This window comes from Centruroides sculpturatus, unplaced genomic scaffold, assembly GCF_000671375.1.
Source record: "Centruroides sculpturatus isolate CEXI.00-Female unplaced genomic scaffold, Cexi_2.0 scaffold313, whole genome shotgun sequence".
Classification (NCBI taxonomy): Eukaryota; Metazoa; Arthropoda; class Arachnida; order Scorpiones; family Buthidae; genus Centruroides; species Centruroides sculpturatus.
Window position 1 is genome coordinate 81,610 of NW_019384656.1, and position 13,949 is coordinate 95,558.

At 32.6% G+C, this 13,949-nt stretch overlaps 2 protein-coding genes across 4 annotated transcripts in view; one reads left to right on the top strand and one right to left on the bottom strand.

Moving 5' to 3' along the window:
* LOC111626439 (transmembrane protein 18-like) overlaps positions 1 to 3,766 on the bottom strand; it is a 24,541-nt gene extending 20,775 nt beyond the window's left edge. The window contains exon 1 of the mRNA XM_023369810.1: positions 3,569 to 3,766. Coding sequence (XP_023225578.1) covers positions 3,569 to 3,640 — 72 coding nt within the window. The 5' untranslated portion in view covers positions 3,641 to 3,766. The remainder of the gene's footprint in view (positions 1 to 3,568) is intronic.
* Positions 3,162 to 13,949, top strand: part of LOC111626438 (disintegrin and metalloproteinase domain-containing protein 10-like) — an 11,831-nt gene continuing 1,043 nt past the window's right edge. The window contains exons 1-4 of one of the 3 annotated variants that reach the window (XM_023369808.1): positions 3,162 to 3,533; positions 4,520 to 4,665; positions 5,899 to 6,347; positions 6,636 to 7,306. In XM_023369808.1, the coding sequence (XP_023225576.1) occupies positions 5,905 to 6,347; positions 6,636 to 7,306 (1,114 nt within the window). In that variant the 5' untranslated portion in view covers positions 3,162 to 3,533; positions 4,520 to 4,665; positions 5,899 to 5,904. Of the gene's footprint in view, positions 3,534 to 4,519; positions 4,666 to 5,623; positions 6,348 to 6,635; positions 7,307 to 13,949 lie in introns of those variants that run through there. The other 2 variants (XM_023369809.1, XM_023369807.1) reach the window with 2 other exon arrangements.

The window sequence follows — 13,949 nt, forward strand, 5'->3', positions numbered from 1 at the left end:
GTGCGTCCCCACTGTTTCCTTTCTTCTCTTTGCTGGAATCAGAGACGAGCCGCCATTTTACTCACCATAGGTAACATTATCCAATTGTGCTTACTTATTAGTGCAGTCTAAAGATTGGTGACACTTTGAATTTCATAGCAATTGGTTTCTGCGACAAGTACACCTATTTGTGGTATTTATTTGTGGCAAAGATCTTATTTTCACTTTACCAAGTGCCTAGTAGGTAATGTGCGGATTACCTAGATACTCTGCACATTATCTAGATAATTTGAGAAATGGAACAATTTTCACAACTTTAACGGATCACCCTAGTTAATCTGCAGATTAACGACTTTTGAGCTTTAGAGGTAACATATACATGCACAAAAAAACATCAAGAATAAAAAAGCAAATAAGTTTACAAACAAGACATTTGCTAATTTTGCTATTTAATTCTTCAATTCTTTTGTTCAGTTATATGATTAAGCATTCAGAAAAATAAAATGAGAACTTAAATAATTACATGAAATCTTCAAATATTTGAATTGCAAATTCACACATTTGTGGTTGAGATGTACTGTACAGTACACCTAATTCTGTTTTAACATTGATATTTTTTTACATGATTCTGATTTAACAGAGTCTGGAAACAAAATTCAGTTCTCTATTTATATGATTTGTTTCGATCTAACATTTTTCAATAAATTTGCCTGTTTAAAAATTTCAGTTTGATTTTAATTTTTAAGATAAAATTTCCAAATTTTCTTTTCTACAAAATTTAGAATTTACATTTAAGGCTGCTATACACACTCAATTTTAAGATATTGCTGTGTTTTCTATGACCTATTTGGATGTGTGTTTTGTCAATCAAACTTTTTCCCATGATTGAAACAGAGAAAAACTTAATTCAAAGTTGAACACTATTTGTATGATTTCATTTCTTTTGATTTCTTTCAATACAGAATTGTTTTTGTATACCATTTGGTGTTAAATGCTCAAGACATTTTGGTGTTTACTTGCAATTGAAAAACGAATAAAAAATAAAATTAAAATAAAGTGTGTATAAAATAAATTTATTAAATAAGTTAGTTAAAATTGTTCCTTTTCTAAATTTATTAACTAAAACTGAAATATTTTAAGATCTTAAGTAAAAATAGTACAATTTAACCAGTAAAAATAATACAATTTCTTTTCAATAAATTGTATTATTTTTACTGGTTTTTAAGATTTGGAACCAATCTCATTTCCCATATGAACTGCCTTTCTTTAAATAGATTTTTCAGAAACTTATCTATCATGTAAAGACAGATCTGGATTTTGAAGCTATAGCGATTTAATCAAAGATTTTATGATTATTTTGATCAAAAGTGTTTATAATTAAATAGAATGCTATTTAAGAAAGTTATAGTATTTTAATTTTGATTTAAATAAATAATTTTTGCTTCATTGAAAACTAAGCCTACATTTTGCATTAATGATGACAATAATATTTATATTATGTGAGTAATAATAGTATACTTATATTATTATTCATATACATACATAAATTATAATTTTCTATATTAAATAGTCTAAAATAAGATAAGTAAAATATACTCCACAATTGTTAACTCAAAGTGAAGAAATTCTATTTTTGATATTAAATACCAATAACATTCTCATATTTGAAAAGTATAGGATACAGGGCAAGTGAAAGTCCCTTGCAGTCTCTTCATTCCAAAAGTACTGAAAATATATTTTATTAATGTAATTACATAGGAAGTCATGTGTGGAGAATTGGATGGGACCTTGAAATGATTTTTGAGGTCATTTGTATTGTAACTTTTTATTATGTAAAACTTCTAATGATAAAGTTAAAGATCACCATTTATCTAAAGCTATTTTATAGATTCAAATAAATGCAATAGGACTGCATTATTTGCAACTTTAAATTTATGATGAGTAAAAGTAATTTCATTTTATCAATACATGACTTTCAAGGTCATGTAAAACAAAATCACTTTTCAATATAGATTTAATAGTGTAACTCACAGTTAAGAATTAACAGTAGAGAGAAATTCCTCTATGTTAAAAATATGAAATTATCTATATGGAATTTTGGAGGTCTGCAGTAAATCTCTGATAACAGTTGGGATATCATGCTGTCTATCATATAGTTGCCAACCATCAGCATTTGGTGCTGACTAGCAGCATTTTGTATGCTCCACCAGTGGACAAGCCACTTTCCCTTGTCATTGTTTTTAATGGATTTGATATTATCACAAACTTCTATGCATTTGGAGCTAGAACTAATTTAAAATGACTAAGACAAAACCTTTCTCACTTCGTTTCTAGCTGTTTAAAGACTGAGTACAAATGTTTTTGGCCTCAGTCTTTAAATGGCTAGAAATGAAGTGAGAAAGGTTTTGTCTTAGTCACATCACATAAACACTTCATTTAATGAGTCTTACACCAATATATACACCAAAGACATTGTATGTATTTATTACAACTTACTGAAGTGAATCAGAATGATGTTCTGAGATTCCTTCAATTGTGAAAAAAACAAGATTAATACTTTTATATATGCATGAGAATTTTAGCTCAAATTTGATAATTTTAAATGGAAGATAAGATAAATTGCATCTTCAAGTTTGGCAACTTTACTGCCATCATACTGGCAGTTAGATCAAACCTGGTTTCCTTTTGCTGATCAGTCAACCAATATTGATATATAATTGATATAATATATATTTGGTATAACAGTAAAAGTTACATTTACCATTATACCAAATAATTGGAACAGCACTATAGTTTCTCTACCCAAAAAAGAAAAACATCTTTCATTCAACACCTAAGAATGTACATGCTGTATGGTATGAACTTTCTCAAGAAACTAAATGCTTCTTTGAGATTTGTGGGATTTTATGAAGATTTGTAATCTTTGTAAAATAGTAAAAGTAATGGCGGTAAAACCATCAACAGCCATACTATTAAAAGGAAAAGATATTCAGTATGGTAAGAAAAAGACAGATAGGAAATAAATAACCAGATAAATTATTGTCCTTAATAAATGTAGTGAAAGCCAATAAACTGATTGATACCAACTGTCACTAGCACATTGTACTGCAACAAAAGAAATTAACAAAGCAAAACAATGCACAAAGACATAATATTTCATGATGAGTGTCTCCTGTTAAGTTTCATGATATATCAAGATGGAACACATCATAAATCTAGGTGTATATTTGTTTATGGCAATAGCTTTGTAAGATATACTGTATATGCAGAGATAACATTAAATTTTGTTTATTAAAAGGTATTTAATTAAAACTCAAACCCTTAAATATCTGGATTTAAAGATAAAAGAACTTAAGCAACTTTCAAAATAAACGGCTTATTTATTGGTATTTAATAGAAATTGTTATATATACGCATATCTGGCGCGAGTAAGCGCGTGAATTACTCAATATGGCGGAGGACACTGGTAAACGTGTTTTCGATGTCCGTATTAAATTTAAATTTCATTTAATCAAGTTCAAGAAGAGGTAAATACAGTTCACACAGTTTATCAGGTATATTATTTGAAATAATGTGAAAATTCACTTACATCTTTTAAAATGCTTAAAATGCTGAATTCTTTACTCATGTAAGGTGATATCTTAATACTCCGTTCACTCATTTTGAATTAATCGAAGATCAAAAAACAAAAATTCTAAAAAGAAATCATCTTTCACAAGCAGACATGTTCGAAAGGATCCTCCTCCTAACCAGATGGCAACAGATTTATTTTTTGTAATTTGTAAGAGTAGTGTTGCCAGTTAAATAGATATATTTTTATTGATAGATAACTTTAATCCTTTTATATGGAGATTTTAATATAATTTTCGAATCGTCTTAAATATTTTAGTATTAATTAAAATAAATATTATTATATATAAATGAAGTCCAGAATATACTTCTTTTTTTTTCGTTCCGTCCGGATACTCCAGAGTGGTAGGCTATATTCTAGGACCTTGACAGTTGTCTAAAATATAATAAAAATGATATCGCACAATTTTAATCTTGGCTATAATATGCCTAATTCATTATTTATATATTACGTAATACTACTATCTTGTATTAAATTTAATAATTTAAACATTCTGGAAGAAAATATCGATTCGGAAAGAAACTAAACCTGTAACTTCTACTTGTTTGTTTAGTAGTAAGTTGGGCATCAGCTTCTTTGGCTAGTTCGCCCCGTCGTGGTACGTGTAAACCCATTGGCTAGTATTAATAGTTGGATAAGTTTATCCATACGGTGGACGTAACGCGCGGGAAATCCGGGAGGTCTTTTTAAGTGTAAATGGCCCATATTTAGGTGTTACAGACGTGGAGTAAACCCGGAAAACTCTAACATGGCCAGCCCATCCGATCGAGGCGCGAATACACGATCGAACTGTCCAGTGTTCGAGGAACGGTACCGCTTGGCCACTGGTGGGCCTTACTATGTGGATGCATTTTCTTTTTGTTCTTCCCATCTGTGGGCAGTAAAAGTCTTTTTTTTTTTTTTTTCCAGGCTCAGGCCCATTAGAGATCCTGCCAAATCCATAACAGGATGGCCTAGTATTCCGTCTCTCCAGGAATTTTTCGACCAGTGCTGATTCGGTCTCGAGTATGATGTACAGTACAGTACTGTACAAGGACAAGACACTATAATTTGAGGTAGAGAGCATATATTATATTTTAAATTATTTATTTATTTATTATTATGAAATAAATGTTAAAAAATATAAAAATATGATATGGTTAGTTTTTATTTTATCACTTCTTACATTCTGAACTTCACTGTAAGTGATTTTGGATGCTAAAAGAAGTACTTAATATTTTATACTTATACACATTGTATTACGCAATGGATGACTAAAATTGTACTGAATTTTAAAAAAATAAGTCAAGGCCACTTACAGACTTTTTGAAATACTTAAAGTATTCTCATTTATTGCAAAAATATAAACAAATACAGTATTTTACTACATTATAATAATGTTTTTAAATTTCAAAACATATCTTTATAAAGCCTACAACATTCTACAAAAGTCTAAGTTCTGTTTTACACGTATTGAATAATTTAAATAATATTAATAATTGCATTGTGACGATCTCACAATAAACAATCGCTCGTAATAAAGTACAATAGAGCCTCGATTATCCGACTCAATTGGGGACTGGTGTTGGTCGGATAATTGAAAAGTCGGATAACCGAAAAGCATGAAAAAATCCATTATTAGTGTAGTATATTATTATATCCCATGTAATTAGTATATTAGTATATCGCTAATAACCTACTTCGCGTTGAATTTTCATCGATGTTAAGCCTAACAAAAATTTTTTTAAATAATAATCGTCGCTATTGTATCGTTAAAAATTATTTCTTTATTTTTTACAAACAAAATAAATATATCGAAAAATATAAAAACAAAACGAAATTAGACTTTAGAAGTTAATCTAGTATCAAAAATGTTCGATTCAGCACGACAGTCCTCAGAAAAACAGCATACAAAAATGCCAGCGCTGCCAGCTAAAACACACACATCAACAAAAAAAATATTAGAGTAGCCCAAGATATAGCCAAAGATTGCAGCGCCACAGCACTAGCGAAAATTTAAATTTGTGGACGAATTCTTTCGGATAACCGACTTTCGGATAAACGATGTTCTAATGTAATTCATTTTTCAAATTTGTTCTATTGATAACTGTAAAGAACATGGATTTTAAAATGTAAATATGGATAGAAATGTTTTATTTATTCTTTTAGAATTAATTGCTTTTGTTAATTTTGCTAAATGTGACTCGATGACAACTGATTCATATGAAATTAAGAACATAACCCGAACTAATATTGTAGTAACTTCGGACGATGCTAAAAATATTAAATATTTCCAATTTTTTTTAAAGACAAAAATGTTAAACCTTTTTACGTTGGAAGATGTTGGTGTTTTCTCTTCGGCAGCCAAGATATTTATCCATGGAGAAAAAACGATAAAAAAAATGCATTTAAAAAATATGGCAAAGTTATCTATAAGGAAAGGATATATTCGGAAAGATTATTTCACTGTAAATGAAGAAATAAATGCTTACGGGTATTCGCTCAATAACGAATTTACCGGAAGATTTCAGTATGAAAATGAGACGTATTATATCGAACCAGAATATTTTCATACAAAGAAAAAATCGTTTAGACAAGAAGATAACATTGTTTATAGATTGAAGGACGTGATTTTTAAATTCACATATCAAGATGATAAGATTAGCTGCGACGATGTAATTGAAGAGGAGCCATTTCAACCATTGGTTTATGATCTTTCGTTTATTCATATATCCCATAATTTCATGAAACATCGGAAGTAAGTTAACTTATAATTTATTAACGAAACAAAAATTTTAAATATAGGCCTATATATATATTTGATTCACTCTTATATTTACGATTTATGATCGTCATAATTAAATATCAAATACTGTATTGGCATTGTTATTCAAATACAATACATATTTTCAAATATTGCGTTGCCTATACACATTGTATTACGCAATCAATATCGCCGTTGGTAACGATTATACAAAGATAACAGTTTATAATATGTATAAAAAAATAGTCGACACATTAATTCTAAACATTTATTTTTTTTTAGTAATCGAAGAAGTTGTTCTCTCGAACTATTCGCCGATCATACATATTTCGAGTATATGAACAAGGATCACCAACAGATCGTATCAGAAATGATCTTTTATGCCATGAATGCAGACTTTATTTTCCGAAATACAGATATAGACGAAGACGGGCAACCGGACGGAATTGGATTTAACATAGAGAAAATTACAATTTTCGAAAATGAACGTCATCTGTTTTATCCTTTACGTAAATTTAAAACAAAAGATGCTAAAAGGTTTCTGGAAAACTTAGCTCAATATTCTCATCCATATTGTATGATGATTTGTTTTACTAATCGAGATTTCTCGACTCCATCTACTTGTACTATTGGAAGAATGAATAAAATCGGTGGAATTTGTTTTAATGACTCGCAGGATTCCGTTTCAAGAAGTAACGTTGCGTTTGTGACAATCAGACAAAACAGTAAATTGATACCAAGAGTCAAAGTAGCTGCAAATTTAGTACATATATTAGGGCACGCTTTTGGATGTCAACACGACTCGGAAAACAATAATTTCTGTAGTTCCGCGAACGATACAGAAAATGGAAATTTCATCATGCATCCAGAAATACCTTTCGGAACATTATCAAACAACTGGAAATTTTCATCTTGTTGTAGAAAAACCATGAAAGAAGTTATTGAAAAGAAAGGTCAGAATTTAAATAACCTTTCTATAATTGATGTTTAGAATAACGATTTTATTTTTAAAATTTTTATAAAATATATACAGTGAAAACTGCTTAGGCGACCACCTGCATTCGACGGGCACCTGCCAAAACGGGCAAAAATTTCAGGCACGGAATAGTTTATCCATAGAGTCTTCGTATAAGTTACCTGTATTAAACGACCACCTGTGTAACGCGACCGCGGGCACCGATTTTTGGTCCGAAACACCATACAACACCTGTAATAAGCGACCACTTTCGCGAATGTATCTGGTCTAAACTATTGTAAGAACCCATCTCAACAACATTTCCACCTCCTAATATAATGAATTAGTCTAAACTCTCGTTCGAACCCATCCCGGGCACTTCTCCCACCCTCGAAATTAGGTGCAGGTGTTAATAAATTAGTCTAGCAACAAAGGAAATTCATTTCAGTTTGTTGGAAAATGTCCGAAATGCAAAGTGCTGTCGTTAGAAGATCGTATTAAAGTTATCACAACAGCAATTAGCGGCGAAGTTTAACTGTGGGAAAACAAAATTTATTTTACCCTAGACCTACAGTATTTTCCTTGGGGGTGTAAAATATTGTACACGATACAATTAATCGGCTGATCTCATCGTTTGATAAAATCTATTTTTATTTATTTATTTTGAAGCTCATATACAGTACACGTGCGATAAATAGTTTCTGTATCAACCTACCTTATTTCCACGATATTTTTAGAAAAATAATATCCAAGTAATTTTCGCAGGCAAAATATTCAAAAAACAATAAACGCATTAATGCAAAAATCAGTTTTACTTCCTTTTTCGATTCCGCGATTGTAATGAAATCGTATAATGAGAAAAAATAATAAAATCGTTTTATTATTAATTAATAATTTTTCTTATTGTACTTAATTAATTAAGAAAATATTAAATATTAAAAAATACAGTATTTTTAAAGTTGAAATAAGATTAAACTAACGAAAACTAAAATCAAAGTGATGGAGAGATAGGACGCGCTTGTATATTGATGACGTAATACACGTAACTGAGGAGCGAACGAAAAGAACAGAGTCGAATTAATTAAGTCGGAAAAAAGAAAGTGTGCATTATAATCGAGAAAATGCGACTATAGTATTAATCTTTAAAATATTGGTATTAAATCTGTCTTATAATATGATGAGGATTCCTGTAAATCGGGTTATCCGAAAAGAATAAAATACAATACCAATATAGCCCTATCGTTGAAAAAATTCGCTTATTTTTGCTCACCTCGAGTTTTGCTTAGTAGAAATGGCTAAAAAGTGCGCAAAATCGTACGGAAATACGGTATTACAGCACCACCTGTATTGGACGACCACTTGCCTAAAAGACCACTTTTTGAACGAACCGTGGGTGGTCGCCATAGACAGGTTTTACTGTATCTGATTATTAATGTCAAGCGCAAGTACTGTAAATTATGGACGTATACCTCGCGACAACAAATGATTCTTGTGACCCACTCCTAATGAGCAATCCATAGCCAAGTGGGTCACAATGAATAAAATTGGTTTCAATTTTATTCATTGTGGATGAGTCATAATCAGGGGCGGAGTGGCCAATCAAAAAATTTTCCAGTAGGCAATTTTGGTAAAATGATGAAATCTCATTAGAATTTAGTCAAGTTGATAAATCTCGAAAGACAGACATTTTTGATACTAACATTACAGAGCGATATCGCATTTTATATTACAAAGCTTTTGTAAAATTTCAAAATCTAATCTATTTAGTAACGACGTACGTCAGGAATAGAAAAATATTTTGGATTTATTTAATCCGTTCTGAAACAATTAACTGCTAAATTATTTTTTGTAAATTTTTAGGCACACATTTACATTATATAAATAAGATAGCTATGTAATACATATCTAATTGCTTATCTGTCATGTACAGTACGGCCAACCCGATATTGAAGCTTATCAATCATTTGTTGAAATTTTAAATTAATTTAATTTATAATATTCTAATTTATTCTAATGATTAAATTTAAAGAAAATAACACTAATGTACAGTACACTGCTGTTACGTGGCAATAACAGTCTCGAACAAGTTATAATCGAGCAACGCGATCGTGATCGTTTAGAATTTAAAAGAGATAATTGAAGGTTAGAAATACTACTCATAAACAACAATAAAACTATTTAATTATTCGACTAGTCTACATGACACATCTAGGAGACATTTAACACATTTAAGATTACATTAAAATAAAGTTCTATACAGTGAACTGTATACAGACTAGTGTTGCAACTAATAGTATATTCGGCCTCAGGTCGAATACCAAATATTCGGCCAGGAGCGTGGCCGAATAGCTGAATATTCGGCCAAACTATTCGGCTTGATTAACGCACGTACGAAAATTGGCACGCAAACCGCATTATGGCTAGGACCTTGCTCTCTATTGGCCCGCTGTCGCTACGATTCGCCAATCGCGTTAATTCTTGACAGTTGTAGCGGATAGACAAGAGCGTCATTGCATTACATTTAGTGGAGCACTCCCTCTAACCTGTAATCTGTAGCATTAAATGCTACTGACTTGAGGTACTCCTCTTTTAATTAACCCTGCTTCGCATATGCTTTTCAGGTAGTTATGATTACATAGTCGCGGTCGTAGCCGCAATATATTAATACCCGACAATTCTATTTTTATTTACATTAATTATATTGTTTTGTTGAGTAAAGTATTTGATATCATTAGTTTGACAATGATCTATGAGAGAAATTTTTATGTTCTGTTTTTATAACAAATTTTTATAAATTTATTGAAATAATAATATATGTTAATATTATTTATAAGGCTACTTTTCCTAATAGGCCAATTGTAACGTTCTTTGTTACAAACTAATTTTAGTTCGTTTCCTATTTTTTCATATTGAATACAGCAAATCCCACGGTTTTCATCATCTCGATGATTAAATCTATAATGATATTTCGCAAAATCTCCATGTCCTGTCACGAATCTTGTAAATTTGTGTCCAATTTGTAGATGTTTGTTATTGAACCTTTGGTTAATATCTGGTATGTATTCAAAGAGTTCCCTTCCTTTTGTAGTTATTTATCACATACTGCCAAGAGTGTCATGACAGTGTGTGATAAATGATGATATCAAATGTGGATAACAATGAAATGACCTACACGTGTAAATAACGGAAAAAGAACAGAGAAGGACCGCGAAGTGAAAATGTGAAAATAAATATGAACTTGCGTTGATGATATAATCGAACAAGTCGAGGCAAGTCGAGGCAATCGAATAAGTCGAAGCTTATTGGCGCGAAATTCGCGGCCGTCAATGCAAAACAATTGTTGTCATAGACTTCGGAAAGCTAAATGCTTGTAATGAAAGTCACTTAGCGTGCACGGGCGAAAGCCTGGGGCCGTTCGGGCTACTAAGCTGTCTCGAATCTGTGAAATCATAACTGTGACTTATAACGACATCCTATCTGTCTCTTTTCTCCGTTACGTAATTGTAAAATGGGAAATCTACGACGGAAAAGTGACGAATCGAAAGTATCGTGAGCGCGTATTATGATGTATGCATAGGCGTACAGTACGTGGACTAGAGCGATAGAGGAAATAGAAAGGGAAGAGCAAAGACGAGCGCTTAAAAAGAAGGATAAGCAGGGTCAGACCCTCAGATGTGCGACGATTCTCGAACGAATAGGGTGTCTACGTCTGCTGATATTTGTACTTATAAATTGTGAATACATTATACATGTGACTAATATTATGAACTTTTTTATTTTGTGCATGTTATAAGTTATAAATAAATATAAACAANGCAGGGTCAGACCCTCAGATGTGCGACGATTCTCGAACGAATAGGGTGTCTACGTCTGCTGATATTTGTACTTATAAATTGTGAATACATTATACATGTGACTAATATTATGAACTTTTTTATTTTGTGCATGTTATAAGTTATAAATAAATATAAACAAACAACACTAATCCGATAACATTAAATCTAAATACCAAAATGATTAATTTACTGTGTTTTTGTTATTTCTTACTCCTGTTTTTAGGTATTCGGTATTCGGCCAATTAGTGATTAAATATTCGGTATTCGGCCGAATAGCGAAAAATAGGCCGAATAGTAACCGAATATTCGTTACATCACTAATACAGACTGTACTCTAAAGTCGTTAGTATAATAACATAAAATACAATAATCTAAATCTACTTATAATGTGTTTGTTGATCGATCTATGTACTACAACCAAGTTGTACTCTCTGCGATTTCCGAAAGATAAATTAACACACTTATCTTAGGTCGGGGAGTTATCCTCGAAGCTCCTTTGTCCAGCAGTTAAGACAGCATTTCAGGCAAATGGATTATCTCGGGAGGCGAGTCAAGAGTCCGACGATATAGTGGGAAGTCAGGCAGATGGAAGGGCTGAAATCTACTATGGGTCTTACTGACTTATCCGAGGTTTCAAACCCAATTTTTGGCTACGCACCTTGGGTCACTATTAGCCACCCACACTAATCCGAATAGTCTCTCATAAGCGAGGAGCTACTTCGGATTAAAGATGACTCACTGTTTTCGAAGAATACACATCCATCTCTACTTACCAGACTGCTTTTTAATCTTTAAACAGCGCACTATCTTCGAAATTCCTTCGGATGCAGAGATGTAGCATTACTCTACCAAGGTGAATCAGCTAATTCCTCTGTTGTGTTTCGAATTTTAGAGTGCATGACTCACTTTCGTCTTTACACTGCACACATCATAAGGTCTCCAGTAGACCATATTGATCTTTTATTTGGATTTATCATAACCGCCAACCCCGTTTAAACAACTTTGTGGCGAGATTTGTAAAATACGTGTAAAATAATAATATTTTATAAATTTCAAATACACTCCTCAGACGGTCATAGAAAATAATACACACAAAGTATATTATGACCTCGTGATAATCATAGACAAAACAATACATCACATAAATTATACACAGTTATACGAAATACTGTACGCACAACATACAAAATATAGTACATAAACTGAAAAAATTAGTAAATACTCGGAATTTGTCCACAAAATAAGGAACACAAATTTCTCGGAATTTGTCCACAACCAGTACCTTATTCATATGTGAAGAATGAAGGTACTAATTGTACCAATAGTTAGATTTGATTGTTTTTATACGGCAAGAGACACGTGGACGAGCTGCTGGAATGGGGAATGCCTCCGGAGAGGTATTACAGGCAGAATGAGCTATTGGTGGGCCCATTGTGCCGGTAGTACTTCTTCCACAGGCGTCATACGACATACACTACACAAAAGTCTAGAAACATTAAGGCTTCATAATAGCACTTATTGAAATACCTCACACTACGAAAGTCTGCCTTATCACACACATCACGTAGTCAGGAGTCAGGAATTTCTTAGAGCCGCCGCAAACTAGCGCTTTGCGAGAGAAAAACGCTAGGAAACGTGCGCTAGCACATCCGATGACGTCAAAGGCTCCACCCGTTTCTTCGTGGCCGCGCAGTTTTTCCTTTGCTAGCGCAGCGATGCGAGCGTACTCTCGCTATTGACAGAATTCAACAGATAGAGTCACGCTAGCAAGAGAGAGCGGGGAAAATGGATGACTACATAAACATGTTGTCAAGCGTCGAAAAAGAAATAATAGAATTTTATCGATGTAAGTAAATTACATGATTAATACATTCAGTATTGAAAAGAAAATAGTATAAAACGTTGTACATAAATATTTTCGGCTGGTTAAGCCCAACTAGTTAGTTAAGCCTAACTAGTAGGCATGTTTCTCGCATGCTGTTTCCAAGTTCGGAACGAAAACTGACTGATTACAAGTATAGGTTATAATAAAATCTTTGTTCTATAGCCAATCCACATCTGTGGAATCCAAGTCATGCGGACTATTACCAAAAGAACAAGAGGGATTCCACACTAACACAGTTAAGAGAGCTTTTAGCTTTTGAACACGGAATCAACATCACTTGTTATTAATCCTGATTATGAATTTAATAACGGCCTAATAACACTAGTCGCTAATCTCCCATGATGCAGCAATTTACGTCAGCAAACGTTGTGTAGTTTGTGGCTGCTTCATGCTCGCGTAGCTTACCTAGCAAAAATGGCTCATAGCTTCATGATAAAAAAGGCGGGATTTTGGAGCACGACCGAGCGTACGCTAGCTCCCGCTTCCTGTAGTTTTCGGTGGCTCTTAAACACAAATATAGAAACGAACAGTAAACGAAGCAATTTTTTCTGTCGCTATTCTTTGAATTTGGCGTTAGGCACGAGTATATAAGCCGAATAGGATATAGTACATTAATTAATTAATATAGTCCAACACAATCAAAATAACAATAACAACATTATATTTTATGCGGCCGGTTGCCGAGCGGTCAAGATGGCAGCCTACCGCTCTGGGGGATCTGAGCTCGAATCCGAACGGGTCGAAAAATCCCAGGAATTTTTCGGGGAGTGGTCCGTTCGGATATGTCAGGCCCCGTCCCTCACCACCCGGCAGCCCCATTGTGGGCCTGGCCACACCCATAATAGGCTTGCAAAAAGAGACCCTCTTAGTGCCCACAGGGCGGAAAGAGTTTTAAAAAATTTATATATATATATATATTT